General features: G+C 37.1%; 1 protein-coding gene across 1 annotated transcript in view; it reads right to left on the bottom strand.

The window, feature by feature from the left end:
• Positions 1–17734, bottom strand: part of ZC2HC1B (zinc finger C2HC-type containing 1B) — a 46727-nt gene that overhangs the window by 23345 nt on the left and 5648 nt on the right. The window contains 4 exon segments of the mRNA XM_060283525.1: positions 23–162; positions 10459–10597; positions 11125–11244; positions 13529–13590. Of these exon segments, the coding sequence (XP_060139508.1) occupies positions 23–162; positions 10459–10597; positions 11125–11244; positions 13529–13590 (461 nt within the window).

Here is a 17734-nt window from a genome sequence, read left to right as displayed (position 1 = left end):
GCACTTGGGGAGAGATATTCACCTGTGCCCTGGTTGCCAATTTGGCTGCTGTCTGGGCTGGATAAAAGACTCGGCGAGAAGACTGATCCTTGCAGAAATTAATGTGTTGAGTGGCTGCGGTTTCATTAAATCTCCTCATACAATATGGACACCGAATATAATCTGAATGTAAAGATAACAATGAAAAAGCAATTAACATTTCAAAAACAACTCTGGAAGGGACTATATGAAATGAAGTAAATAGAATATGAACTCTGCTCCAACATGAAAGAGAGGTACCAAACTCTGGTTTGAGACAGGCTATTCCAGAGGGGGAGACATGCAAGGGCTCAAATAAAGGACAAGGTTTGGTAAATTTTTTCTACCTATGCACTTATTTCAGTTAAAAGTGTTCCCTTAAAATGTTTACATGCTATGTTGCTTTCTTAGAAAATAGATTAATTATATATACTTCGGAACTTCCCAATTAAATGAATTATTTAGTGAACGATTATGTAAAGAAAGGAGTCCTAGAATCACAGAATATTGATATTGATGACTGAAGGGCACAGAAGATTCAAAAGCCCCAGCTGTGGTACTGAGTGGGACAAAAGTTTATACAAAAGTTATGGAGCTACAGAGGGAGTAAGATGTTTCAAAATGTGGGTTTGGGGGATGGCATTTGAAACCAATGTCACAGTCCTTCTGCAGTGGCCAGATTTTCCCACTGAACTCCTAAGTGAGGAGGCAATTGATATGTTCAGAAAGGGGGTTAGGAAAAGGGAGCAGGTGAGGGTTCAAAAACAGAAAAGGGAAGAGCTTCCTGTGTTAGAACCTCTCTGGCAGCCCTGAGGGCACGGGGTCCTCTGAGGTTCTGGGGAATACCCATTGGTCTCAATTTGTCTCATTTGCAATTACTAGACAGTGGGAAAAAGGAGAAGTGAGAAAGATCTAAGGTCTTCTCAGAACGTGGAGATGCTCACATGTTCCAAAACCAGGTTGGAGCCTCCTCCTCCAAAGCAAGGGGGACCATGGGGGTCGTGTTGTTTTGTTTTGCTTTAGGCGCCTGGAAGGATGACAAAGTGGACATGTGCAACGTAAGAGAATAACTACCTCTTTCCTCAGGAAGGGCCTGAGATAGCACCACCTTAAACTCTGTGTGGAAGTTTGGTTTAGCACAGAGTCAAAATTCCTACACGTGTGAATGGGTATTTAAGGCAGTGAGGTCTTCAAAGTTAAGAGTTTTTTGAAGACATCTTTTAAAGCAGTTTGGGGAGTTTTCTACTTGAACAAATCATTTCCTAAAATGAATACTCATAAAATGAAAGAATTGGAATATGTAAGGAATTGGAATGAAAGAAATGGTTAGCACTTAACCTAACAGTTTATTGCACACTCTGGAAGGCATTACTTCATCATTAATTCCATACTTACTGAACACCTATTATGCTCCAAGCAACTTGGGGATACAATGTCTCTGTAATCAAGGACTAAGCATTCTAATACAGAAACAAAATTTTCCCATAGTGACAAATTCCTTGAACAAAATAGAACAGGACAAAGTAAAATAGAACAAAATAAAATAAAATAGAAATGGTGAAGGCTATGCAGCCTGCCTGACTGGTTCTGAGCCTGAGCTCTTCACCTATGTGTGTGAACTTGGGCATGTTTCTGAACCTCCTTAAGCTTCAATTTCCCCAGTACCTACATATCACCTGTATCATTGAGTTGTTATGAAAGTTAACTATGATAATCCACAGTAGGGCCTGGTACAGTGGGTGGGGAGAACATGCTGTAACTATAAGGAAACAGGCCCAGCCAGGTTGTGTTCCAACTATCAAACAGGAAAGAAACTGCTTATGAAAACTAAAATAGGAAGTGCCATTATCATGCAGGACTCATTTACGATGGTGCAGAAAAACATCTAGAACGGGGTTCGTGGTTCAGGGGTTATTTCTTTAGTTTTACCGGCTGAAAAGTCAAGGTTTATATCAGAAATGCTGCTACCATAAACCAGACTCAGTTTGGGCAAAGACAGTGATTATGGCAGTGACTGTGTTGCTTCCTTAATCCCACTTGTTCATTCATTCATTGTGCCCTTCTGTGTGTTTGGCACTATATGCACTGTGGAGGAAACCAAGTTGAAGCGTAGTATTTCCCTGCTGACAAAGATCTTAGAGACGACTAGAGACCTAGGTAAAGAAGCAGACAATTACCACTCCGGGGAATAAGCTTTGAAAGGAGGAAGCACTAGGTCCTCCAGGAGTCCACAGGAGGAACACGAAGCCCAGACTTTAGGGGCAGAGGAAGAGAACATCAAATATACTGAGAATGCAAAAACTCTTTTCTTGCAACAATAATTTGAACACAGCATGGCTGAGCTACACGTTCGACCCTCGTCTCAATCTGAGTCACCTCTTCCTCTATCAATAATGATGTCATAAAAATCACTATGTGCTATCTATTTCAATAGATAATGATTTATAACTAATTAATTTATTAATTAATTTATTTTTTGCCACACCGTGCAGCATGCAGGATCCTAGTTCCCTGACCAGGGATAGAACCCGTGCCCCCTGCAGTGGAAGCTTGGAGTCTTAACCACTGGACCCCCAGGGGATTCCTGATAATGATTTTTAATGTCTTATTCCGTATCTCATAAAAGATTAAAGTAGAAAAACAAGCATCATTTAAAAATGCAAGCACTTTGTTGAGTACCCATGTCTACATAGCCCTGTGAAACGTGGACCAAATGTCCCAGGACCACTGAAAATCCCAATTGTAAATATTCTATATCACTGCCTTCATAAACTGTCACACAATCCTGGAAAGTTGAATGATTGGCAAACTTACTTAAGTCAGTAAGAATTAGAATAAATACATGCACGTCACAAAAACTGAGCCATGAAATAAGGAATCATGCTGGAAAAAAAATGGAAGCTCATACCTACTAGGCCATATGATTAATAATACTAGTAATATCTGTATAAATTTTCTAAGTATTTAAGCTGGAGAATATATGGGCTAATATAAAATCCCTGCACAATCAAAATAATTGAATAGTAATGAAAATGTGCTATTGGAGGTAATCATTTTGCTTGGTGCATAAAATTATAATAAGGGCATAGGGAAGAATTTAATTATAAAACTGTATTTTAGCATAAAAATGTAAAGGGCAGAAAAATAAACTGTACACTTGATGAGGCCTGTACACAAAGGGAATTATTTATTTTAAAGAAACAATAATCCCCACATTTTAAATCCAATGTGGAAATTAGAGAAATTCACACAGCAGACCATCTGACATGGTTTCACTATTCAACTAAAGAACTAGAAGGTAGCCATCAACCCTGCAGCTTCTGCTATTAAAATGAAGTAGTTCTCATAAAAGATGCTTTTATTATACAAAGCTTCTTGCTAAAGTATTATCAAAATCACAGCCATAGATCTTTCTATGGAACATCTTAAGACAACACATGATTTCAAGTTAATTTTCATAAGCACCTAGCAAAAATGAAGCAATTATTAAGAGTATTTTCTGGTACTGAAGTTCAGATGATTTATTTTACGGATGATTTTTATAGTATTACACTTTGGTTTTGTTTGTTTTACTTTTTATTTTATTTATTTATTTTTTGGCTGTAACACTTGGCTTGCGGGATCTCAGATCTTAGTTCCCCAACTAGGGATTGAACCCGCGCCCCCGATAGTTTAAGTGTGGAGTCCTAACCACTGGAACACCAGAGAATTCCCTTTTTATACTTTTTAGAATGAACTTTGAGGAATAAGTTATGTGCATTAAAATGCACCTATTTTAAGTGTACAGTTTGAAAAGTTTTGACAAATACATACATTTGTGTAACCACCCCAATTAAAATATGAAACAAGTCGATTACCTCCAAAAGTTCCTTCATGCCCCTTTTCAGTCAATAATTCCCCCAAACCCAGACTCAAGCAACCAAAGATCTATCTTCCTGTCACTAAAGATAAGTTTTACCTCTTCTATATCTTACTACAAGACAGCATCCATGGTGTGCTACATGTATAGTTGCACTTTCTTCTTACTGTTCAGTTGTATTCCATTTTGTAAATATTCCACAGTTTATCCATCCACTTGTTGATGGTCATGTTCAGTTTATGCTACTTAAATGGAGCTGCTATAAACATTAATATGTAAGTCTTTTTTAAGGACATGTTTTCCATTTTTTGCACAAACAGCTAGGAGTGGAATCACTGTATAGGTAAGTGTATGTTTAACTTAAGAAAATACCAAAGTGGCTGTACTATTTTAGACTCCCAGCAGCAGCAGCAGCAGCAGCAGCGTATGAGCGTTCCAGTTGTTCCATATCTTAACCATCACTTGTATTGTCAGTTTTTTATTTTAGCCATTCAAGTGGGTGTGTAGTGGTATCTCACTGTGGTTTTTTTTTTTTTTGCGGTACGCGGGCCTCTCGCTGTTGTGGCCTCTCCCGTTGCGGAGCACAGGCTCTGGACGCGCAGGCTCAGCGGCCACGGCTCACGGGCCCAGCCGCTCCGCGGCATGTGGGATCTTCCCGGACCGGGGCACGAACCCATGTCCCCTGCATCGGCAGGCGGACTCTCAACCACTGTGCCACCAGGGAAGTCCTCTCACTGTGGTTTTAATTTACATTTCCCTGATAAAAATGATGCTGAGTATCTTTTCACATGCTTAATGACCATTATTTTGTGATGTTCTGTTCAAATACATCTCTTGCCTTTTCCTTATTGGGTTGACTTACTATTGAGTTATAAGACTTCTTTATATATTCTTGATATTTGACTTTCATCAGATACATGTATTATAAATATTTTCTTATCCTGTACCTTGCCTTTGCATTTTCCTAATGGTGTCTCTCAAAACTAATGTTTTTAATTTTGGTGAAGCCCAATTTATCAACTTCCTTTTTAAAAACCTGTTGCTGCATTTTGTGTCCTGCTTAAAAAATCTTTGTTGACTCTTAGATAAAAGATGTTTGGTTTTTCTAGAAATCTTATAGTTGTTGCACTTTATAGGTCAATGATTCATTTTGAATTAATTTTTGTGTATAGTATAAGACTATCCTTTCCCATGTTGAATTACTTTTGTTAAAAATCAACTGCCCATAGATTGGGGGGAGATCTATATTTAGATTCTCTTTTCTGTTCAATTGATATATTAATACCAAATTTCCATGATTACTGTAACATTATAGTAAGTCTTGACATCAGGTAGTGTAAGTCCTCCAATTTTATTCTTTTTTCAAAACTATCCTGGCTATTCAAGATCCTTTGAATTTCTGTGTAATTTTAGAATCAGCTGGTCAATCCCTACTTGGCAAAGAAAACTTGCAGGGATCTTCACTGGAACTACATTGAGTCCATAGATCAATCTGGGGAGAACTGACATCATAACACAATGCATGAGTCTTCCAAACCATGAAAATGGTAAATCTCTCCATCTATTTTAGTCCTCTTTAATTCCTCTAAGCAATGTGTTGTGGTTTTCATTTTAAAAGTCTTACACATATTTTGTTAAATATATGCCTAAGTATTTCATGTTTTTTACATGATTGTAATGGCATTTTTCATTTCATTTTTTCAGTTGTTTATGCCTAGTGTATAGAAATACAATTCACTTGTGTATATTGACCTTATAACCTGAAAGCTTGTTAAAGGAACTTTTAATTTCAGTAGCTTTTTTTGTAGTTTCATAAGATTTTCTACATTTACTCATTCATGATCATGTTGTCTGTGAATAAGGATAGTTTTACTTCCTCCTCTCCAATCTTTAAATTTATGTGTATGTATGTATGTGTGTATAAAATATATAATTTTTTCTTATTACACTGGGTACTATGTCCAGTATAGTGTTAACCAGAAGTGGTCAGAAAGGACATCCTTGCTTTTTTCTTAAATTCAGTGGGAAACTGTTCAGCTTTTCACCGTTAAGTGTGATATTAGCTGTAGATTTTTCAGAGATGTCCTTTATTAAAAGGAAGTTCCCTTCTATTTCTACCTTTCTAAGAGTTTTCTTTTTTAAACATGTATGGGTATTACATTTTCTCACAGGCTTTTTTCCTGTAGCTACTGAGATGATCACATGCTTTAAAAAATATTTTGTTAATATGATGAATTACGTTTACTATTTTCTTCCTTCTACTTAATTTAGGTGTAATTTGTTCTTTTTTTTAACTTTTTTTAAAAAATAAATTTATTTATTTATTTTTGGCTGTATTGGGTCTTCGTTGCTGCGCGCGGGCTTTCTCTAGTTGTCGTGAGTGGGGGCTACTCTGTGTCGTGGTGCGCGGGCTTCTCGTTGCGGTGGCTTCTCTTGTTGTGGAGCATGGGCTCTTCAGTAGTTGTAGCACACGGGCTCTAGAGCATAAGCTCAGTAGCCGTGGCACACAGGCCCAGTTGCTCCACTGCATGTGGGATCTTCCCGGACCAGGGCTTGAACCCGTGTCCCCTGCATTGGCAGGCAGATTCTTAACCACTGCACCACCAGGGAAGCCCTTTTTCTAACTTTTTAAAGAGGAAGTTTAAGGCAATTGATTTAAACCTTTTTTCTTTTCTAATATAAGCATTTAAAGCTATAAACTTCCCTCTAAGCACTGCTTTAGCTGAATCCCACAAATTTTGGTATGTTTTCATTACCATTCAGTTCAAAATATTTTCTAATTTTTCTTGTTCTTTCTTCTTAGATCCATGGGGTATTTAGAAATGATTTATTTCCAAATATTCAGGAGTTTTCTAGATATATTTTCATCATTAATTTCTAATTTAATTCTGTTGTGGTCAAATAACATAGTCTGTATGATTTCAGTCCTTTTAGATTTATTAAGACCCACTTTGTGGTCCTGCACGTGGCCTATCTTGATTGAACGTTACATGTGTACTTGATAACAATTATACTCTGCTGTTGCTGTGTATCACACTATAGCTATAGATGTTAATTGGGTCAAAATGTTACAAGCATTTCAGACTGATAGGTCTTCTTGATGAATATATCTTTTTAATTATTATCTCTGTTAATAATACTTGCCCTGAAGTTTACTTTTCCTGATATTAGTATTAGCTACTCCAGTTTTATGATTATTATTTGAATGCATATCTATCTTTTCCTGTGCTTAACATGTCAATCTACAATTGTTCAGACACTGCTGGTATTTCTCTTTTTATCCAGAGGAAAAGCACAAATCATAAGTGTATGGCTCCATGAAATGCTCACAAACTGTGCACACCCGTGAAACCAGCCCAGATCAAGACACAGAGAGTTCCCACCAATCCCCCTTGAGTTGCCTCCTAGTTGTCCCCACCCCTCCAAGTAAAATGACCTCCTGACTTCTAATCTCAGAGACTGAAACCTGAAGCTTCTAAAAAATTGAGTTTCTGATATTTATAAATAAGGAAGTCTGCATTCCTGCCATCCTTTGAGAAATCAGACCCAGCAACCTTGGGTGTGCGTTCCTTTGAGGCAGCTGTGTGCTGAGGCAGGAGCAGCTGTCCCTTAGGGAGGGTGTAGCCTCTCTAGGCCCACCTGGCTCACCTCATTTTGTCACCTGCCTGGCTTGCTTATTTGTGTCTTTATATTTAAGGTGTGTTTCTGTGGAAAGCATATAATTGGACCTTGCTTTATTATTCAGTGTGACAATCTCTGCACTTTATCCTAAGTGTTTAGGTCATTTATATGCAATTGTCCATATGGTTAGGTTTAAATCTATCATCTTGCTATTTGTTTTTATCCTACCAGGTCTTTGTTCCTTTTTTCCTCTTTTCCTGTCTTTTTTTAGATTGAATTTTTTTCCATGTATTGTCTTATTAGCTATACATCAATATTTTTGAATGTTTACTCTAGGGCTTATTAATAGGGATCTTTATGATATAATACTCTATCTTCAAACAATGCTATACCGGGCTTCCCTGGTGGCGCAGTGGTTGAGAGTCCGCCTGCCGATGCAGGTGACGCGGGTTCGTGCCCCGGTCTGGGAAGATCCCACATGCCGCGGAGTGGCTGGGCCCGTGGGCCATGGCCGCTGAGCCTGCGCGGCCGGAGCCTGTGCTCCGCAACGGGAGAGGCCACAGCAGTGAGAGGCCCGCATACCGCAAAAAAATAAATAACTAAATAATAAATAAATAAATAAAATAAAATGCCTATTATAAAAAAAAAAAACAACAATGCTATACCTATTCATGTATACCATAAGAACCTTTCAACAATATACATTCATTTTCCTCACTCAACCTTATCCTATTATTTTCATACATATCACTTCCAAATGTTATAATACCCATGTTATTACTTACACTTTAAAAAGTCATTTATAACCCTCAGCTGACATTATACTCAATGGAAAGCAAGACAAGGATGTCTGCTTTCACCAGTGCTATTTAACATGATATTGGAAGTTCTAGCCAGAAGGTTTAGACACAAAAAAGAAATAAAAGGCATACAAATAGGAGAGGAATAGGTAAAATTATCTCTGTTCACAAATGACATAATCAAATATGTAGAAAACCCTTAAGATTCCACACCAGAAACCAACTGTTAGAGCTAATAAGCAAAATTCAGCAAAATTGCAGGACAAAATCAACTCACAAAAATTGCCTGTACGTCTATACACTAACAATCTGAAAAGAAAGTCAACAATTCCATTTACAATAACATCAAAAGAATAAAGTACTTAGAAATAAATTTAACCAAAGAGGCAAAAGACTCATACACTGAAAACTACAAAGCACTGCTGAAAGAAATTAAAGAGGACGTAAATGAATGGAAAGACATTCCATGTTCATGGACTAGAAGACAATATTGTTAAGATGACAACTACGCCCAAAGTGATGTACAGATTTAATGCAATCCCTATCAAAACTCAATGACATTTTCAGAAATAGAAAAATAAACCCATCCTAAAAATTCATATGGAATCTCAAAGTTTCTAAATAGCCAAAATAATCTTAAAATACTCTCCACTTCCTGATTTCAAAACATACTACAAAGCTATAGTAATCAAAGCAGTGTGGTACTGGTATAAAGATAGACATATAGAAAAATGGAATAGAATAAAGAGCCTAGAAATAAGCCTTCATATATATAGTCAATTGACTTTTGATAAGTGTGCCAAGACCTTTCAATGGGGAAGGTACAGTCTTTTCAACAAATAGTGCTGAGAAAGGTACCACATGTAAAACTAGATATCCAACTTCCAATGATCTTACTTTATACCACATTCAAAAATTACTTGGATCAAAGATCTAAATATAAGAGCTAAAACTATAAAAACTGTTAGAATAAAAAACACAGGGGAGAGACTTCAAGATACTGGAGTATTTGACATCAAAAGCTAGGCAACAAACAAAAAAATAGGTAAATTGGACTTCATCAAATTACTTTTGGGCATCAAAGGTACCATCAAGAGAGTGAAAAGACAGTCCACAGAATGAGAGAAAATATCTGAAAATCCTATACCTGATAAGGGATTCGTGTTAACATTAATCTAATCATGCCTCTGGACCTAATTTCTAATTTACAAAAAAACAGGGGATGGAGAAACAAGTTAAATGTTAATTAATGTGACTTAAAAAGCAGACAAATCCAGAACATGAGACATTCTAAAAGATAAGTGGCCTGGCAGGGGTATTTTGCAGGATTAAAAGGGACTAAAGAGACAACAAAAGACAATGCATGAACCTCGACTGAATCCTGGATTGTGGCTGAGTGGTGAGGAGAGAGCTTCAAAAGACATTCTTAAGATAACTGGGAAAATATGACTTCATATATTTAGTGTGATAATAGTATTGTGGTTATGCAGAAAAATGTACTTAAGAAATGCATGGTGAAATAGTTATGGGTAAAGTGTGATGATGTTTAAAACTTACTTTTAAATATTTATGCCCCCTCACAAAAAAAAGAGAAAGAGATAAAAAATATGACAATAATGTCCAAATTGTCAAATTTAAGTGGAAGGTATATGAGTGATCATTGTACTATTCCTTCCTCTTTTCTGTGTATTTGAAAATGTTCAAAATAAAAAGCTGAGGGTAAAAAAGCTGTGGGCCACTAACTGTACAACTTGAAATGGTTAAAATGGTGATTTTATATTTTTATCTCAAAAAATTAAAACAGCTGTGGGTATTTGATGCTATGGAGCTATTACAGAACTGCTTAAACTGCTCTGCCCAGCTCCATTCTCATAAACCAGGATGTGAGGGGCATCCCCTGGAGTTCTGTAATGCCATGACACTGGGTACAGTGGTGCACTCATGTTGAGGTAGAGTTAGAAGGAAACACAGAATCTTTACACAGAATTGAAAAAAATAGGATAATATAAATTTTATGATAAATTTACTTTTATATAATTTAATTACTATTGTTAATTTTAGAGTTTATAGGAGGAAGGCATAATGACTAGGCCAAAAATCAAGCATAGCCTCAATTGGTTAAGAGTAAAATGTCAAAAGCAAACCAAACTGGACACACACCTAGGTTGATGGACGGAGGGGGTGGAGGTGGGAGAGGCTGGCCTTCTTTAATGGCTAGTGTACACTGCTTTGCTGATCAAATCGCAGTAATGAAGTCTTCATGTTGTTGTCTCCAGTTAGATTTTCTCATGGATTGAGGCTATAAAAAAATAAAACGTATACTAACCTAGACTATGTATCTCACCATTATAATTTTTTTTAAAGCTAGGATTTGAACTTACAAGAAACAGAACTGTGAAATTTGGAGAAAAAAGAGAATTTGTTTTCCAAAGGTACCAAAAGAGGTTTGGAAAATACAGTAATAAAATTTGCAAGTCACAATAGTGAGGGAAAACACAAAATAACAATCAGGAAAACAAAGAAATTACAAAACTTTAAAGGAAGACTTAAATGTAAGATTAAAAATGACTGTCTTCCAAGTTAATTGCTGGATTTAATGCTACTCTAATGAAAATATAAACGAGATTTTTTTGCCACATCTGGAAAGTATCTGAAATACATTTGGAAATCTAAGTGAGCATGATTAAAAAGAAAACAGTAAAGGTGGATTATACTTACATGACATTACACTGCATTATCAAGCAAAAATGAAACCAGAGAGCCAGAAAAAGGCTTTAATGTACTGAAGGAGATAATCAAGAACAGCAAGGAAGATATCGATAGTACCTTGGATTGAGGAGCCTTCCACACAGTGGGAATGTCAGTGCCCTGTAATCTTTGTTTTAAGGAATTGAAAGGTTTACGCTTTTTGTTGAACAGTTTTCTATGTATTGGTCCATGCCTTTCCTAGAAAAGAAGGAGTGGGGATTAACATTTTTAACATGTACAATCACAAAGTTCGTAATGCCTCAGTGTACTCAAGCAGCCCCTGCTGCAGTGACTGGGTTGCACCTTCAGAGCCAAGTTCATTCTCTAACTCTCAAATCACAGCAGAGCAAATCCATCTGGCTCTCTTCACCCATGTTACACATAACGAGATATTGTGTTTGGGCAAGGTCAATAAAAGGCCTCTTCAGCTAAAGAAACTTACTTAAAATTTGGTCTTACATATTTAACTCTATCACTTGGGCTCAATGAATAGTTCCAAGCATTAAATAATGTTGAAAAGGCAAACTTTCTAGTTTAAGTTGAAATAAATTATTTCTGATATTCGGCTAGGTACTCACTGAAGCCAAGGAACTTTACTTATTTCTTCTATTCTGTTTCCTGCCTTCACTGCTCTTAAATTCCAAAAGCACGTCATCCAGGAATTGAGTCCCAATAACCTTAACATTGTTTTCCCATCATTTTGAAGGAACTCTTTGCATACAGCAAGGGGAAACTTAGCTTCTTACCAGTGGAACCTTCTCAGAAAAGCTCTTCTTACCACTCAACATTTCAAAATTGAGTTTAACTGGGTTACTTTTCTACACACAGCAAATCAAACCACTTAACTCCTGAAAAGGAGTGGAGAGGTTTCAAAGAAATATTTGAGAACATCTGCAAGAAACAACTGGGACAACCATACCACGAATGAAAAATACACCAATTCCATTTAAGTTATGAAGACATTTTCCCTTAGTGTGTCCAAACATTTCACATTCATGAAGTCATTTATTTTAGAGCAAATCTAAGCTTATAATATTAAATTTTAAAATATTACAATACTTATAAGACAATCGGCAGAGAAAACTACTCCAGGCAGTAGACCTGTAAGTACTCAGCATTTCTGGTAAAAAAAAAAACAGGGAGCCAGCATGCAGAGCTTTGCCTGTGTACCATTTTTATAAAGTCTGCACTGCACCACTATGGGATTATGCCAGGATCTTTGCCTTCCACTCTTAAGTCCTCTTCCTTGGTGGTCATGTAGCTCACAACAGCTATCACTTAGACAGTTGCTTTGTCCAGACCCAAAAAATACAGGCTCCATGAAAAATCACTGCACCTGGCTACGAACAAGCCATACCACTTTAAACTGAAGGAGAGAGAGAGAGAGCAGACCACTTGATCAAATGCTCTTTGTAGCCTAGAAATGGGTCAATGAAGTAAAACTCAAGAGGACCCAAGAATACTTGGCATTTAGTGATCCCTCTTCAAACGGTACCTTCTAGGTCTCAAATCCATTCTCATGGGGTGCAGTCCTGGGTTAGCAAAGGCAGCTCCCTAGTGGATTGTTGGGATACAACAGGCCCTGTGAGTTCCCCTTCTAGATCCAGCAAACTCTAGCTGCGGTTAACTAGAACAGATATTTCACTTTTAAATTCCCCACAGAAATAAAACCTACAACCTCATTTGGTAGTCTTTTGCCCCAAATGCAGTCAGGTTTATAGTCCAAATTCTTTTAAGTTCAAAACAAGTCTCTTTGACCTAAATGTCCCAACAGTTCATTATCATCTTAGATTTTTGTTTTAAATCGTTTTTCTTGGGAACTCCTTCATAATATGGGGGGCCTACTACCTGTCTGTTTCCCTAATTTTGAAATAAATCAAGCTTTTATTCAACTTTATAGGCATCAATCCGGGGACCTGACATGCAGTTAGCTTGAATCTAATTAACAATTAGGTCTTGGAACAAGCCTTACATCCATTTTGTTCAAATTACATAAAACCCCTGAAACTAGAGAGTTCTGTCTTTATACGTGGCAAAGCAGGAAACAGAGGGAGGTTAAAGGACTTGTCAGAATTAGTGACAAATTTGAGGCTAAAAGCCAAGTTTCCAGATGCTCCAAATTCAATGTTCATTCCTCTTGACTAGCTAATTTCCCTGGTGCTTTGGCCTTAAAATTTGAATTTTTGATGCTTATAGAAAAGGCAAAAGAGCCAAAACCTCTCAAGAGACAATCAGCTGTGCCAAGATACTTTCATCTGGCTTCCTTTTAGTAAGAGGACCATGTTTAATAAGTTCCCTTTTGAATGGGGCAGCACTGATCTGCTTAAGTGTCCTCTGGGCCTGCCAGCCATAGGTTATGTACTTTTCTCCCCTTGCTTTCCCTCCACATCTGTCTTTAATCTTTGCCACTGTGGCCTCCTCACTGACTTGACAGTTCATTTAACTCCAATGAAACACATCTACAAAATGTCTTTATGTTTACCAGAACATCTGCTGCAAAGCGTCTTCCACAGACTTCACAGGGAAATAATTCCTGATTGCCATCTGTATAGGATCCAAGAGCACATTATGTTAATTTCACAGAATTGCCTGCCCGAGAAGAAATGATTAACTGGAGGAGACCTCAATAGCTTGATATCCTCACTCTCTTTTCCCCTCTCCAACTACTTCCTTCTATTAGGAAGATCCTTTGTAAAACTCACCCGTTTTCCTCTCCTAACCTAGACTTCTCACTTCACTGAACAGATAAAGTCCATATGCTTCAGGCAACTAGAGTATAATTATTTAATATTTAATATATTCTTAAACTAACTGCCTGATAGCTTAGCTTTAGACATAAGTACAAAGTTGATACCCTAGTATGAAGTCATAAATAATCCAATGGTAACATCTTTTAAGACTGCTACTAGAATGTAAGGCCATGTATGTGCTAAATGAAGGCATGCCATTTTATCATGGACAGTATGAAAAGGGTTGCCTAGTCATTGAATTTACGGTAAACTTTCCTGAGAATGGCTTTCTCTCTCTTGATAAATCTCTTTGCCGGAAAAACTCCTACCTGAGAGGAAGGAAGTAGAAGAGGATGAAAGGGACCAAGTAGAATTGGTGGGCTTTGCTCCAAATCAGGAAAGACAGAGCCAATACAATGGAGAAGCACATGAGGATGATGAACACCATCCCAAGGGTGGTGCTTAGTGCAGGATCTCTTTATGGGGCCTGTGAAGAACATTCACTGCTGATGTTTTATATGCAGTAGAGAATGAGTGAAGGCCTACAATCATAATATGCTCACTACTTGCTACTGACTTTTTTAAAATATTCAATTATTGTAGTGTTTTCCAAGTTAAATGAAGAATAAACTCAAATTAAAAAAAAAAACTGACTGACTGTGCCCACTATATCCCAATGCCTCAAAGTACCTGACCCACAGTAAGGTTCTCAATAATTACTTGTTACATGTATGGGTCAAACAAGAATTGAGTTTCTACCATAGGACCAATCATTCAATAAATAATTAAACGCCTGCCATATGTAACTCTGTGGGAATACTGAGAGAAACCATACATGGGTCCAGCATAGAAAAGGCAAGTATGCCCATAAATTACTTTAAATGAAGTTAGAAAAGCAAATCATTGTGGAATTCTGAAAAATAAAAGTTTTGTTTCATATTACTGCCTTTCAGTCCATCTGGAGTTGAGTATATAAGATTAAAAAAGCAGTTTGATCATGCAGAAGATTTTGTATTAGACTAACCATTTGGGCTCTATTCTACAAACAAGGCGAGCAATCAAGGACACTGAGTAGGAAGAACCTGAACAGAGCTGTGGAAGATTTATGTGACAAAGCTGAGGAGGGATGAATGGATGGTGGTGAGGATGGAAAGTGGGATATTAGTTAAAAGGCAGAAGATGTAGGCCTGAAATGGAAAGGAAAGAGGAAATGGGAAAAACTGTGGTCAAAGAATCAATAAGATGACTAGATGTGGGGGGAGTTGGGAGGTGACAGAGAGAAGAATGCTGAGGGACTGAGAAGACGGTAGAACTACGGATAGAAATAAAGAATTCGAAAAGAAGGGCCATCTTGTAAGAAAAATGACCTCAGCTTTGGAAATACTGAGTTTGAGATAGAGTCATCCAGCCAGCAGGATGGAAATGAGGGAGGTCAGGGCTAGAGACACAGATGTAGGCTTTGTTTGGAGAGTGATGTAAAGGCATGATATTGCCAGGGAAGAGGTCATGGAAAGAGAAGTACAGGGATGATCCCCAGGGAACTCCATATTTAAGGGCCAAGAAGATGATGATGATAAGCCAGAAGGAGAAGCAGGAGAGAACAGGGTCATGGAAACCATGGGAAGACGGTTTGAAAAAGGAAGGCCTGATTAACAGGAATCAGATGGTAGCTCATTACAGACACTGTTGATTTAAATGATTTCTTCTCACATCTGCCAGATGGTATTATATTTGCAGCACAGGTCATCCATTACAGCATACAGAAATACCACTCTTCCTCTCTGTTCTTCTGGCCTTCTAACTTTATAAGAACTGGGTCTTAATTTTCTTTTTTTTTTTTTCCAGCAAGGATATCCCACCTCTCCACATACTTACTCATTAATAAAAGCTACTCATCCTAATTACAAAACTGCTACTTTTTTCTAAAATACTAATGAAGGATGATTTACTTTTATGACTATTACTGTAACATTTGTAGGGTGATTTCCTGTTCCCCAAACACTTTTCCTATGTAATCTCATTTAACTCCTCACAGCAATCCTATGAAATAGGGTTGATACTTTTTTTTTTAACAGATAAGAAAATGAAGGTTCAAGGTTAGGTGACTTCTTGAGGACAACAGGTAGTAAGTAGTAACAATGAGACTCAAACTTGAGTCTCTGTCTCTACAAGTATTAAGACTATTTACTCAATGATCACCATAAATAGAAAGACACTGTATCACTACTAACCTGCAAAGCAAATGGAAGCCCCTGGAGGATCAATGACCTTTGGTTTAAATCAGTGAGTTTTTAATTCAATGCGTTTGAAATAATGACAGATACAATAAGACTCAATTGAACACCTGAGACAGATGGACCACCACATTCTGAACCACATTCAACTTGGAAGCTTGACAGTGAGGAAGAAAGGGAACATGGAGAACCAAACACAGAGATCAACAGAACCTTAAAAGAATCTTTTGAAACAACCAAGATGCCCTTCAATAGGTGAATGGTTAAACAAGCTGTGCTATATCCATACCCTGGAACACAGCTCAGCAATAGAAAGGAACACTACCAATACATGCCACAAACTGACTCAATCTCATTGCTGAGTGAAAAAAGTTAATCTCAAAAAGTCACATAGTGTATGATTCCATTTGTAAAATATTCTCAAAATGACAAGTTTGAGGGGGAAAAGAGATTAGTGACTGCTAAGAGGTAGGGATGGTCAGGGAGGGAGGTGGCTGTGACTATACAGAGGTGGAATGAGGAAGACCTCTGGGTGACGGGACAGTTCTGTATCTTTACTGTGGTGGTGGTTATGCCTGTAATAACATGGTATGGAACTATAAACACTCCTTATACCAATGCAAACTTTCTGGTATTTACACTGTACTGTAGTGAAGATGTAACTTGGGGGAAACTGGATAAAGAGTGCAGGAATCTCTCTGTAATATTTTGCAACTTTTCATGAATTATGTCAAAATTAAAAGTTTACATATCTAGGGGTTGGCAAATTGTGGCCAGTGGGCCCAATCAGAGGCTGCATGATCTTGTAAATAAAGTTGTAATGGTACACCGCCAGGCCCATTTGTTTGTTTATAAAATATCTACTGTCGTTTTCGTGCTACAACAGCAGAGTTGAGTAGTTTTAACAGAGACCTTATGACCTGCAAAGCCAAAAATTATACTTTCTGGCCTTTACGAAGTAGGTTGCCAATGAGTGAATGAGAATGTAGTAATTAAAAATGATTTGTGGGAGAATAACATGGAAAATTTTATTTACAAATAAAGACTGGAAGGATATATATACATATATGGTACACACACTACACATTTAATATATAGTAATTACCTCTGAGTGGTAAGAAAAAAGGTGACTATTTCTTTAGGTTCCTAAATTTTCCATTTTTCTATAAAGATTATGCATTGCTGTTAAAAAATAAAAGAATGACATTAAAAAAACCCTTTTGATAGAAAAGATTCTAAAACAATGTGTATTAACTTAGCTATTTCTAACTTTACTCTCTCTAATTGGAGTCTCAGTAGACTATTAAAGTGGCTATTGTTTTTATACATTGGTTCATAATCTTAAGACAATTTTTAAAATGAGGAAAGTGATCTGGAAGTGATCAACAGTTTTGTTTAGTATGTTAACAATGAAAAAATAAGCATTACAAAGATCTCAGTTCAAAAATTTTATAAGAAACCTGGAGAGGATTACGGCTGTAATGAAATTGGAAGAAATTCTACTTGAGACTAGACATTCTCTTTCTGAGCTGGAAGTTAAGAATGCTTTGTAGAGATACCTACCAATCCATATTTCCTTATAAAGGCATTACAGAGAACGAAAAAGGAAGACATTTTCTCATTTAGCTGTCAGTGAGTCAAGAAACTCTTTTTAAGTCCTTTGCAGTCCAGGACATGCAAATATTAGCAATATTGACATCTTCCAGGGCCTTATGGCAAAGGGGG

This window comes from Globicephala melas, chromosome 14, assembly GCF_963455315.2.
Source record: "Globicephala melas chromosome 14, mGloMel1.2, whole genome shotgun sequence".
In the NCBI taxonomy this organism is placed as follows: Eukaryota; Metazoa; Chordata; class Mammalia; order Artiodactyla; family Delphinidae; genus Globicephala; species Globicephala melas.
Note: the sequence above shows the minus strand (reverse complement) of the source record. Positions and strands in the feature narration are given on the sequence as shown.